Here is a 14,319-nt window from a genome sequence, read left to right on the forward strand (position 1 = left end):
ACGCACTGCTGCTCCTGCCCACCTGGCTACGGAGGCACCATGGGCGTGTGTAAAATTTAAGAAATTTAATGATTTTGTTTCAAAGTTCTCTGTTTCAAGTGTGAAACTCAGTTTTTGGTGGATGTTATTGAATGAATGCAAGATATCCTGAATAGTATTTGTGTTAGTGATACATAGAACATCGTCCAAGTATCTTCCATAATAACTTGGGATAAAAAAGGGTTCAAATATACACGTTCAATTGTGGAAACGTAAATTTCTGATAAGAGACTGCTAAAGTTCAGGCCCCATTGGTACTCAAAGATTTGTTTAATTTTCTTTATCGTGAAACGTAATAAAATTAGCATCAATTAGGAGTTTAATCAAATGAAAAATTTCTTTAAAGGGAATTTTGGTGTGATTGATAGGTATAGTGTTATTATTTAACATGTCCCACGCTACATCTAAAGTATACCTAATGTTTACGTTTGTGTACAGAGATGTAACATCCGGGGGGGGGGAGGTTGTCATTGTTGTGTAATTTACAATCCTTCAAGCTATTCAATAGAGAATCATAATTCTTTATGCCAATTTAATGGATTGTATAAAGGGTTTGATGATATTGTAGAAGTGGGTATCTAGAGATGCAAATGCAGAATTTCTGTAAGAGATGATCGGGCGAATAGGAAATCTCATTTTGTGTAGTCTTACATGACCTAAAAGAGTGGGAATGTTAAAAGTCCTGGCTTTCAGTTCTTTTAATTGGGCAATAGTAATTAAATCATTTCTTTGGTAAATAGTTAATGTATTGTATTGATTGTCTAGTTTGGAATTCAATGTCAGTCACACACTGTTTTTGTGGGGTGGTAAATTGTAGTTTAATCCCTTCAATAGGATTTAGCTTTCCTATCGAAGTGCATCGGAATTAGCTTTCCACGACGTCAGTGAAAATCACACCATTTTATTTGATGTCCAAAATACTTAGTATACAAAGAAACTACATTAAATTATTAATCGCAGAAACTCTGGAAATCGAATTACAGGAGAATTACATTAATGTATGTCGCCCATTTCTCATATCGGATTCAAGGTCATTTGCGTGCATGTGCCAAGATATTAAATAATCTCCAATGTTTTAGAAATTCCAACTAACTTACTTCATGTTAATTCTATCCTGCGACCAAGACAGACCATTGAAAAGCCCCGGTTAGCTTTCGGAAGAAAGTTTTTCAAAATTGGTTTAAATTATTTTAACTAATTCAGTGATTTTTTTTTTAACTTTTTTACACCGTGATCATTTTGATGATTTTATTATTAGACATAATGTCTTCTGGCACTCAGAGTTGTGTGTTGGTGGTCAGGTTGGGAGATTTTGACTATCGATTGTGGAAAGTCGGACTATATTGAGTAATAATTTTATGCTTGATTGAATTCAGGAGTGTGTCATGGTGAAGTATTCTACAAAAAAGCCTTAAGGTAAATTCCTCATTATTTCTATATATTATACAGTAATGTATTAAAACTGTATTCTCACATTCACACTTAACCTATCTTCTCTCTCTCTCTCTCTCTCTGAGCAAAAGCATCTCTCGGGTTTACAATTTAAATGCCATGCTAAGTGATGCACGTGGCAATCGAATTGCTTCCGACAGTAAAAACAAAGTTTTTAAATTCTATATTGGCAGTGACAAGTTATTATCAACATATTTTGCAACCTACTCTGTAAGTAATCTGTGGTTATCAGAAGTTTAATTAGTGTCACTGTTACTGTAATGACCTTGACATTCATAGGTGCATCGGAATTAGATTTCCAGCCGTCACTGAAATCACATCTTTTTATTTGAAGAGTCCAAAATACTTAGTATACAAAAGAGCTACACTAAATTATTGATCACAGGAACTCTGGAAATCAAATTACACGAGAATTACATTAATGTACGTCACCCATTTCTCGTATCGGGTTCATGGTCATTTGTGCACATGTGCCAAGATGTTAAATAATCTTGAATGTTTTTAGAAATTCCCACTAATTTACTTCATATTACTTCTATCCTGTGACCAAAACAGACCATTGAAAAGCCCCAGTCCACTTTAGGAAGGAAGTTGTTCAAAATTGGTTTAAATTATTTTAACAAATTTAATGATTTTAACTTTTTTACACCGCGATCATTTTGATGATTTTATTATTAGACATAATGTCTTCTGGCACTCAGAGTTGTGTGTTGGTGGTTGGGTTGGGAGATCTCGACTATCGATCATGGATACGTCGGACCATTCATATGTCTTTGAGTGAAGCAAGCCATTGAGTAATAATTTTACGTCTGATTGAATTGAGGAGTGTGTCGTGGTGAAGTATTCTACAAAAAAAGCATTGAGGTAAATTCCTCTTTATTTCTATATATTAATATAAATGTAGAAATCATTGAGAACCATAGCTCTGTTTTTTATCTTAAGTACAGTACAATTCATTTCTTTAAAAAAAATTAGCACCCCACAAATGGACTCTATTGCATTTGCGTTAGAGTCCTTTCAAATGCATGCTACATTAATAAAACTGTCAGTTAAAATTAATTGGACACTTTGATTGAAACCTCTTTATAGTCTGTCACCACTAAATGTATGGTATATCTAGATCTTCAAAATTAAAAACAAAAAAAAAAAAAAAACCAACTCTTTTATCCGGTGCTACCATCTGTCCATTCTTTAAGACTAAGTTTTGTTTCCTCAAATTGTGTGGTTGTTACAGTACTGTACTAAATTTCAAGTGGACAGATTCTGGATGATTTTGAAATACTGTGCAGAGTTCCAAGCCCAGGTAAGAATTTACATTTCATACTTGTACTCTAGGTGCCTCCGTAGCCAGGTGAGCAGGAGCAGCAGTTGCATAGCACATGCTTCTTGATTAGACCGGGGTTCGAGCCCGTGACCACCAAATAAGGAGGATGCGGAAAGGTCAGGGAATGACCGCTGCATATCCCGGAGAAATATGGTCTTAGTTGCTAATGCTCCTAAAAATCAAATAACAAATAAACAAACTTGTACTCGGCTACAGTATGTCTTGAAAACTTTTAAATAAAAAGTAGAAATGATAGAATATTCTAGAAAAGAAAAGTCTGGAGTTCTTAAGTTAGCTGATGATCATTTCAAAATTGGATAGACTTTAGCAGCAGCAATTATTAAAAATCATGAAACTTTGTTAAACAATTGTGGAAAAATAGAAATGGAATGCATACCATACATTTTCTTAGGCAGAGGTGCTTTGGTGGATAAATTGACATTTGAGTGGTTTAGTCAGGTATGCAGTCAAAACATTTCCATCTCTGGGCCTGTGATTCAAACCAAAGCTTTAGAAATTGCTAAAGAAATTGGCATTATTGACTTTAAAGCAGCCAATGGCTGGTTAGGTAAGTTCCATAGACATCACAATATTTTCTTCAAAGCATTTTGTGGGGACCCTACTAATGTTCATTTGGAAACATTGCTGAGTGAAAAAAAGGCTGCTATGAATACCTTGTTGCATACTCATCAGAAAACATATTGAATGCTGATGAAATGGTTTTTTTTTTTTTTTTTCACACAATTCTGGATAAAGCAATGTGCCTTGGAGGGGAAACTTGCTGGGGGTAAAGTGGCAAAGGTGCATCTAATTGTATTTTTGTGTACAGGCATGGCAGGCACTCTTAAAATACCTCTTGTTATAGGTAAATCTATGAAACCAAGGCATTTTAAAGTTTTGGATTTAAGCAAACTCCATGTACATTGGAAATCAAATGATAAGGTTTGGATGACTAAGGAGATAATGACAGAATGGCTGATCCAGTAGGATAAAAGAATGATTTGACAGAATAGAAAAGTTTATTTCTTGACAATGCCCAATCATCCACACATTAAATTGAATAATGCTAAAATGATGTTTTTTCCCTCCCAAGTCACATCCACTTCTCAACCACTAGATCAAGGAATAATTGCAAACTTTAAGGTGAAATATTGACAAATCAGTCTTAAACACCTGTTTCAAAATTTGATAAGGAAAAAAGTTGTTCAAAACTTTGCAAAAGTATAGATGTGCTATAGGCTATAATCTAGATTAGTGCAGCATGGAATGCAGTGAACCTCTCTACAATTAAAAACTGTTTCCACAAAGTGTGATTCGATTTTGGTGTTAGTCAGTGTGATGGTGACTTTGCAAATGCAGCTGATGCATCTGTACTTAATGGTTTGCTATGGACACTGGGAAATTCTTTACTGACCAGTGATAAATATGTTTCTGTAGACTGTAATATAATGGTGGAATGCTAATGTTGTAATGCATAATGCTAATTTATGAACAATGAAGAATTATGGAGGAAGATGAAGAACCTGAAAAGGATGAACAACAGCGTGACCCAAAAGTTGAAAAAAAATATGCTGATGCATTACATTACCTAAACACATTAAAAGAGTTCTATATGAGCAAAAACAAATAATATGGAATAAAACTAGTGAGCATTCAATTATCCACAATAATAATGAAATACTCTAAACAAAGCAATGTATATTCATTTTTACTAAAAGTTAATATTTTATAATAAATAATGCAAAAGTTTATTTATTAAAAATTACTGCATTATTTATTGAAAGTTAATTGAAACACAAATATGTAATGGTAAGCAATAAAAAAGTCTGTGTTAAGTAGCCAGTTACAGTGGATTTCATTTTCCCAAATTATTGAAATTGCCTACATGTACACTGACCTCAGATAATTAGACACCTTCCTATAGCAGACACTTTTTTCTCCCCAGTGGTGTCTGCTATGGAGAGGTGTCTGATGGGAACAAAAGGGTGCTCTTACCAAGAAAGGCTTCAGTCCTGCCAATTGCAATATCTGGAAACTAGGCACTTGTAGACCTGATTGAAGTTTTTAAGGCTTGAAATGGATTAAGCAAACTAAATTCTGCTGAATCCTTACTCTTTCTTTTCATCAACATGAATTAAATTGGAAATTGGAAATTAAATTGTGAAAATTTGCTTTCAACTAGGGAGTAATTGATTATAGGAATAAATTTCCAACTGGTGATGTGAAGTGGGTAGCTTGAATTCATTTAAAAAAAAGATTGAAGAAATTACTTAAAGAAATAGGCAAATGAAGGGTAGATTTATTTTGTTATAAATGGCTGATGCTGCACAAGCTGATTACTGTATTACTTTCTTGCATCATTTATCCACTACTAATACTAAATAATATATAAAATTAATAATTTTCTTCTTAAATCTTTGAAATTTCAGAAAAAAAAATAATGCTATATGTTTGTATTAATCATTCTGTTTTATTTCTAGGCCACTCAGATTTAAATTCTCATGCATGTATAACAGGAAAACCCATTAACCAGGGTGGAATTCATGGTAGGATATCTGCTACAGGAAGAGTAAGTGGATATATATTTTTTTCATTTTAAAATTTGTTTTTTATTTACAATCTGTTTTTGTAAATTTCAACAAATAGAAGAAAAGGCTTTGTTTAAATGGTTAATGTTTATTTTAACAGAAATAATTAGCATTAGCATTAGTAGAGGCATTTGATGCAAGAAAGCAAGCTTATGCAGCATCAGCCAAAAAAAAAAAAAAAAAACCCACTTCCACTTCACCCCTCTGTTCGTTCAAAATACCTGTCCAGCTGAGCCTTAAACTTATTTAGGCTATCAACCTCCACCACAAGGGATGAAAGTCTGTTCCACCAACCAACCACCCGCTGGCTAAAGGCAAATTTCCGCACGTCTATCCTATATCTGTCTTTCCTCAATTTGAATTTATGCCCTCTCAGGTGATTTTTCTGAGCTAGAGGAAGAATCCCATCAGCATTGAGCATGCTTAAACCATTCAAGGCTTTATACACCTCTATCAGATCACCTCGCTGGTGCCTAGTCTCCAGACACTGTAATTTGCAAAACTTAAGCCTTTCTTCGTAAGAGCACCCCTTTGTTCCATTCACTAATCTTGTTGCCCTTCTCTGTACTCGTTCCAGCAGCTCTACATCCTTCTTGAAATGAGGCCTCCAGACCTGTATACAGTACTCTAGGTGTGGCCTGACCATTGCCTTATACAATGGAATAATCACCTCCTTATCCCTGCTGGAAAATTCCTGTATATCATTGACAATACTCCATGAGCTACTCTTGCAGCCCATCTGCACTGCTCAGAGAACTTCATATCTGCCTGCACAACCACCCCCAAGTCCCTTTCATTCTCTACCACTGTCAGTGTAGTACCACAGAGTTGATACGTTGCTCTGGGGTTGCTGTTTCCCATGTGTAGTACTTTACATTTGTCAATGTTAAACTTCATTTGCCACCTCTCAGCCCATCTGCTCAACCTTTACAGATCCTGTTGCAGCAGCATAGTGTCAGTAGTGTCCTTGACAACCCTGCCAACCTTTGTATCATCTGCAAACTTGGACATTAAGCTTGATATACCATCATCAATATCATTTATAAATACAGAAAACAATAATGGACCCAACACTGAGCCCTGAGGGACTCCACTAATAACATTAGTCCACGATGAGCAGTGTCCATTGATTACCACTCTCTGTCTTCTCCCCCTCAACCACCCCTTTATCCATAGCAGCAATTTGCCTCCAATGTCACACTGCTCCAATTTGTGTAGCAGTCTTCCATGTGCAACAGTATCAAAAGCCTTTCTAAGATCCAAGTATATAATATCAAAGTTATTCCCTGCATCCAGTTCTTTTGTGACTGCATCATAGTATCCAATCAAGTTGGTCAGGCAAGACTTCCCCTTAACAAAACCATGCTGTGTCTGAGCTATAACTGAAGTCTTGTCTAAATGATCCTGCAGTGCTTCTTTAACCAGTGCCTCCATTAATTTTCCTGGAACAGAAGTTAAGCTCACAGGTCTATAATTACTTGTGTCAGCCTTTGATCCTCCTTTGTGAATTGGGGTGACATTTGCACATTTCCAGTCTATGGGTACCTCCCCTGAGTCCAAGGAAGCTCTCATAATTATGGCTAAGGGTTTGCTTACTTCTTTTGCTGCCTCCTTTAATATAACTGGATAGATCCCATCCACCCCGGGTGCCTTTCTTGTGTTTATCTTCAACAGTTTCTCCTCCACTTTACTTCTAATAGAAGGTAATCATCATTCAGATCTATTATACCTAGTGGATGTACAGGTCCCTATGATAATATTAATCAGCGTTGTGATCTATCAGCCTTCCTTTCAAAATTTTCCTCTATTTTGACCTATTTTCTCTTAGAACTGTAGCTCAGTTCTAAGTAAGCCCCCCCCCTCCTTTTAATGTTTGCTTAATACCATCACTACTTAATATTTCACTTGATGGGTGAAATGGGAAGTTTTTATTATTTTTATTTGGCTTTTGCTATATAAGCTTGCTTACTTGCATCATATGCCTGTGCTAATGCTACCCTATTCTCTTGGTGTGCCACTTGGTCTGATACCTTTAATTTTTGGTTTGAATATCTGTTTTGCAAATTTCTTTTCTGTTATTATTTTTTTTTATAATGCTTGCATTCAGAGCTGTACTTAAAAACATGCACATGAGGCACTGGCCTCGGGCCTCACCACCATAGAGGTGGGGGGCCTTGCATGGCCTCTGTAATCTCAAATTTTTAAAGTGATCTTTGTATTGCAACATTTGTGTTTTAAACAGATTGGTAAAAATATATATATATTTTTTTCCCTGATTATATTTATATATGCAAGTTTTTTTCTTTTTGGACTGGACCTCTGGCATCTTTAAAGGAGGCCCCATAAGAGCTTAGTGCCTTGGCCACCAAGTTGTGTAAGTACGGTCCTGTTTGCACCAATCTACCTTCATTTCGATCTGCCTACAGGCCTATTACCATTCCTTTCACTTTGAATATCTTTTTACTTAATTTCCCATCTGTTCTTTCTGCATGCATCTACCATTTTAGATTGCTTTGTTTGACTTTGCATATTATTATCTGTATATTTAATAAGGAAGCCGTTTTCTTTTGACAGTTAGTGTGAACCATAGGCTTAATTGATTGGGCTGGAAATGGTCTCAAATGGAAGCTATTTCTTCCTAGATGTGCACAAAGGTGTTAAAATTTAAAAATTCCAAATAGTTTTATTTCACGTAATGGGCCAGTTTTGTAGTACAAACGAGAATAGTTCACCATTCATTTCATAGATGGAGCCACAGGAAGATGTTAACTGTTAAACAAACAGTTGTCTAAGCTGATAAGGCATTTTTTTCTGATTAACAATTTGCACATTTGCACAATCGTGTCCTCTGTTCTGAAAAAAATAATAATAGGACAGCTAGAGAAACATTCTGCTACCAATTGCAAAAGTTTCACAACGAATACAGCTAGCTGTAGCCATTGCATATGATAGGCCTAACCGAACTGGTCTCAAATTGAAGATATTTCTTCCTAGGTGCACAGAAACATAGGAAAATATAAAAATTCTGAATAGTAAAAAATCCAAATAGTTTTATTTTACAGAACAGGCCAATTTTCCCTACTAGCAGTGCCTATCTTAAAAGAAAGAATAATTTTATTTTACAGAAATAAGAAATGAGAAAGGATTCGACACATACTGGCTTACCTGCTCACGATCAAACATGGACTACATTTCTTTAGGACAGCCAGAGAAAAACTCTACTACCATTTGCGAAATTTTTGCAAGCGCTACTGCTAGTTATTATTATTAGTCATATGGTGTAAGGAAGCCTGAGGCTTATGCTGCACCAGCCAAAAAAAAATTCCCGAGTTACCCAGAGAGAGAGAGAGAGAGAGAGAGGTAGAAAGGAATCACCAAGAAAAAGAAGAATGTTGATATCCAGCTCAGGACCCTGGGTTTATATTTGACAATTTTTTTTTATTTTTTTATTTCATCATTTGTAATGTGGCATTATTATTGTTAATTTCATTTATTTTTCTTAAAATTGAAAGTTCTAATTTTTGATAATTTCTTTTCGCCCTTAGCAAGTTCTCAGCTCCATATGTTAAAATAGGCTTAAAACTAATTATAAATGTGTTATAAATAATTTTGTCATTTAGTTAATTTTTCTTTTGCTCCAAATAATTTTATTTAGTCTGTTTTTTATTCTGTTTATTTCTGTCTAACCTTCTATCTTCTTTAAAAATTATTCTTAGTTGCACAAAATGACTAACTTCTTCCAGTGTTTGGTTATTTAATCTCCACTGAATTTTCATTGTCTTTATCAACTTTTGTTTTTGTGTAAATGATGTTCTTGTTAAATTCTCTAAACTTGTAGCTTATTTTTTCAGAGGTTCTTGGAGCTCTTGCTTTCAATTTTTACATCTCTCTTGCTAAAATTTTTCAGTAGCTGTCGAACTTTTTATTAAAAGAATGTTTGTTACTGAGATGCAGACAATTTGCAAGATCAGTTGTCAAAATTATAAAAAGAAATGGTGCTACAGTGCAGCTCTGCTCCACTCCAAGGTTAACCTTAAATCATTTTGCTTCTTTCAATCAGTGCAGACTTGCCATTTTCATTCAATTTTTTTATTCTCCTTAAAATATGTGCTCTTTGTAAAATTTGGCAGTGGATACTTTGTTTTTCAAGATCAACAAATCTTGAAAAACAAGAACAACTATTTGGAATATAACAAGAACCCAAAATATGGCTTCTTGTTATATTCCAAATTATATATATAATTTGTAACAATGTGAATATTTATTCTTGTATTGTTGTTTGACTTAAAACCTGATTGTTTTTCCTCAAGATTAAGTTCAACAATAATTCTGATCCCCTTCTTTCATATCCAGTGTATGCTGCTTATTGTAATCATGGATAATATTATGATTTGTATAATGTTTTGTTTTATGAATTTGAGATTGGATGTGTACTAATACATAGAAAAAAAAACATTTATTGTAATCAACACTTCGGTTGTTGATTTTTATTTTTTGCCGTATCGTGATTTCCACATGTGGAAGTGATTATGTAACGTCTAAATTTGTTCTTGAACTTCAACATGTTGTGTGTTTAGTTACTCCATGAAAGAAAGTTGTATCTGTACTCCTATTGTTGTTTTACAGAAGAGCATTAATCCGTTTCTAATTCTTGATTTTAATATTTTCTTTATTTGTTTTTAATGGTTTGTATGGATTTTCAGAAACATTATGACAGTTTTGTTTTTATTGATGATTTTTTCAAAGAAATAGTGGACAAAGTATTTTATATTGCTTGATTTTAATATTTCCTTTCTATCCTTCTACCTTTTTTACATACACATTTCTGCTTTGCATCAGTAAACAACACTGAAGGCTACATTTTTGTTTCTTCAGTTATTGTTATCAAATGTTTGTTGTCATTTAGGCTGGGTCTCAAAGCGATCACAATAAGCAGAATCTGCTGTATTTAGATTTTAACTAGTATACTAAGGGGTAAAATTCCCAAGGGGTATTAATTTCCACATTTACCTTTATTTCCCCTTTTATGTATTGGTACAGTTAATACCTTACTCCAATCTTCCTAAATTACTTATTTGGAAAATGCTGTCTGGATAATGTGATGTTACCACCACAATGCTATTCCCCTCCCTCCCTTCCCAGTTTTCGGAATTTGAAGTCTAATTTAATATACAGTGGTGGACAAAAAACTGCATCACCTTAAAAAAAAGTAACATTTATAGTGAAACGTATAAGATATTGTTTGATTGCAGTAATTTTTTTTGTTGCAAAGCAAAGGTATTGCATCAGCCATTTCTATAAATACGGTATTGGAAGGGTATACACGTTCATTAGTATCTTGTTTTGTGGAGGTGTAAGCATGGCTCCATATGTTCAATTGACACCAAAAAAAAAAAAAAGTGTAGCTGTTGCTCTGTCCCAAGAAGGGTATTCTATGCATGCTATCGCTGATAAAATAGGCTGTCACCAGTCAGCAGTATCCTGGGCACTGAAATGAAACAGTGAAACCGGTGATGTGAAGAGAAGACCTGGATCAGGCCATAAGAGAGTGACTACACCTTCCCAAGATCGATATTTGAAATGGCTATGCCTTTGTAATCGCCATTCTTAGTGCTCCTGATCTAAAACTGGACTTTGAGATGGACTCTGGTGTTGAAACAAGTGCACGAACTATCCAAAGACAGCTTTCAGAATGTGGTCTGCATGCCTGTCGACCCAAGAAGAAGCAGCTTTTGTTGACACAACAAATGAGGAAGAAGTTTTTAAAATGCATTATTTCATGGAAAAAGAGCAATGGGACACCATCATCTTTTCTAACGAATCGAAATTCAACTTGCGTGGCTCAGATGGGAAGCAGTATGTCAGAAGACAAAAATCTGAGGCATACCATCCTGACTGCATAACACCGACTGTAAAGTTCTCTGCAGGTCAGATGGTCTAGGGATGCATAACAAGCAAAGAAGTGGGGTGAATTAAGTTTATTAACAGAACGGTGAATGCAGAAACCTACACTGCCATCAGACGTCCAAAACTGCATTTTTCAACAGGACTTAACACCTTGCCACACAGCAAAATTGGTAAGTTTTATTCTATTTAGATTTAATGATGAGATTGTGTTCTTGTCTCACAGGCTTAAAATATACTTACACAAATGTTCTCCCTCTTTTTTTTCTCTCCCTTAATATGCAGTAATACCTCAGAAATGCTGGCATTGCAGTGTTGGACTGGCCTGGCAACAGTTACGATTTGAACCCTATTGAAAATTGTTGGTATATAATGTCTAAAATTGCTCAGAAGAAGCCAACAAGTAAGATACAGCTGCAGGAGAGCATCAAGGGTGTGGTACCACAAAATTGGGCAACTGTATATCCAGAAGTTGATTAACTTTGTGCCAGATCATTGCAAGGCTGTAATTGCAGCTCAAGGAGGAACAACAAAATATTGAGGACTTTTTTGCTGATTTACAGTACATAATACTATTGTGTTAACTTATCATTTCTGTTTGTACACGTAAATGCAATAAAATGTACGTTTGGTTGTCATGATTGCCATTTGGATGATTTCTCATATTTCCATTAATTACGCATTTTACCCTTTGGGAAGATATTTATGCAATTAGGTATATCAGGTGGAGTCTTTTTATTGGATTTCATTCACAGAGCTATATATCCTATCTTACAAATGCATTTCAAACATTTCTGCAACCCACAATGCCTTCAGCTTCTTTAACAATTCATCAAAGTATTTCTTTTATACTTCTCAAGTAAACGCCTCTTTTATTTCAACTTCACCTTTTTTGATTACCATTGTTGGGGTGTGAATGCTAAACATTTTTATATCTACAAGGTACTTGTTTTCACTGTCTTTCCCAATTAAAAATAATTATAAGATAAATAAAACCTATATATAAAAAAAAATATATATATATATATATAATAAAACTTAAAAAGTTAATAAAGTAAAAAAAACAAATTTTTTTCTTTAACTGCCTCTGTAACTTCTTAGGTACACCATGGCATTCTGAACTTCCTGTATTTACAGACCACCCTCTTTTGCAGTTTCCATTAAAATACTCAAATTTTTGTCATTTTTAAAAATCTAAATCAGTTTTTCAAACTTTTGTGATTAATGGAACACCACTTTGGAATAAGTAAGAAACCAATTGACCAGTTGCCATACTGCTGGCTAAAATTTAAAGTACTTCTTTGCATATGGAATTTTGAAAAAAAGAATACTAACTTATAACTAATAGTATTAACATTTAATGCCATGCATTCTCAAGTATCTATTAAAAAATATTTTAATTCCAAATTTAAACTATGAGTAATTATTGTTAATTGATTAAAGAAAAAAAAGTTATTTGAAAATAAGAATTAGCAGTACCTTAATGGATATTGCTTGAATTTTAGTTTAGTTAGTTATTAGAAATATCTATTACCTAGAATGCATTACTTTATAAAACCTTTTGACTGACAGACTTTTTTTGATGAAGTTCTGAATCTGCCTTGCAATTATTTAATTTGATAATAAATGTTTTTGAGAAATTCACTGTATTCAAAAATATTTTAGAATATATGTTATACAGTAAAATCTTGTTAATACAAACTTGGTTTACAAAGTACTCGTTTATATGAAGCATATACCATTCCTCTGCAAAAGAATAGGTTTTTCTATGCACATATATTTGTTTAATACAAAATTCAGTTAATATCTATTACAAATTTCATTTTCACCCTGTGAGAAATTGTTATTTTGTATATTTAATACAAATCTTGGCACAGTTGTCCAATTATTGCTCCTATTATTTCCTCTCGCCCCAGTTCCCTGCTTCCCGAAGGATGGCACTGAACTTGTTAGAATTTACTTTTGTGTAAACAAAACCAGTTTATGATAGCTACAACTTAAGTGCACTCTGAAAAACATCATTGTGAAAGATGAGATGTTAAATTAACAAAATAATAAAAATAGTTTTTCTAAGTTGTTTACATACACTACTTTGCTCTGGAAAAGGTCAGTTGCAATTGTTATGCCAGTTCAAAGAGTCTTTTGCTACAGTATAATCTATTTTTGTGCTATTTTATTATCTGTACTAATATCTTTTTTGGAACTTATGTCTTTAAACTAATTTAAAGTTTGTTTATATTAAATCTCATCTAGTAGTGTTATGGTGACAAAACTTAAATTGACAGAATCAAGCCTGGAAATTATACAAGTGGTTGATAGGATGGAACATAGCAAAACAGACATTTCAAAGGAATACAACATCCCTTTACCTACTTTATTCTGCAATACTGAAAAACCGAAAAAAACTGGAAGTGCACAATACTGGAGCAGGGATAAAAAAACAGGAAACAAACTCCTGGTTCAAAACAAATGCGATATTGGCAAATTAGATGCACACATCTAATTTGCCAATATCAGGTCTGATATTATAAGAAAAGGCAGATTATGTAGATCATGGAATTAGCAAATTCAAATGCAGCAGTGGCTAGCTCCAAAGATTTAAAGGCAGGAATAACTTGGTTTCGCAAAATGTTTGCGGCAAGTCTGGATTAGTAGACAAAGAAAAGGCTATGGACTGGTTGTGTTCTGTACAGTCCATTCTTTAAAAATATGAGGCAAAGGATATTTTTAATCTTGAAGACAGGATTATTTTATAATTTGCTGCCAAACAAAGTATTTGCTGTTCAAGGAGAGTCTTGTCATGTTGGAAAATTAAGTAAACAAAGACACTATTCTGTTATTCTGCAGTTCAGATGGCAATACAAAACTATGCCCACTTGCGATTGGTAAGTTTTCCAAGCCAAGAAGCTTTAAAGAAGTTAACTAACTTCACTGTAATTATGAGGCCAATACAAGTGCATGGCTTACGGTCAACATTTTTCAGTCTTGGTTATCAAAAGTGGACAGAAGAAT

General features: G+C 34.0%; 1 protein-coding gene across 3 annotated transcripts in view; it reads left to right on the plus strand.

The window, feature by feature from the left end:
• The window catches only part of LOC150088191 (glutamate dehydrogenase, mitochondrial-like), a 246,195-nt gene that overhangs the window by 67,958 nt on the left and 163,918 nt on the right, over window positions 1-14,319 (plus strand). For all 3 annotated transcript variants that reach the window (XM_090369374.1, XM_090369372.1, XM_090369371.1), the window contains exon 4: window positions 5,296-5,384. In XM_090369374.1, the coding sequence (XP_090225500.1) occupies window positions 5,296-5,384 (89 nt within the window). The remainder of the gene's footprint in view (window positions 1-5,295; window positions 5,385-14,319) is intronic.

Source organism: Mastigoproctus giganteus, chromosome 3 (genome assembly GCF_048544385.1).
Source record: "Mastigoproctus giganteus isolate SK-2022 chromosome 3, ASM4854438v1, whole genome shotgun sequence".
In the NCBI taxonomy this organism is placed as follows: domain Eukaryota; kingdom Metazoa; phylum Arthropoda; class Arachnida; order Uropygi; family Thelyphonidae; genus Mastigoproctus; species Mastigoproctus giganteus.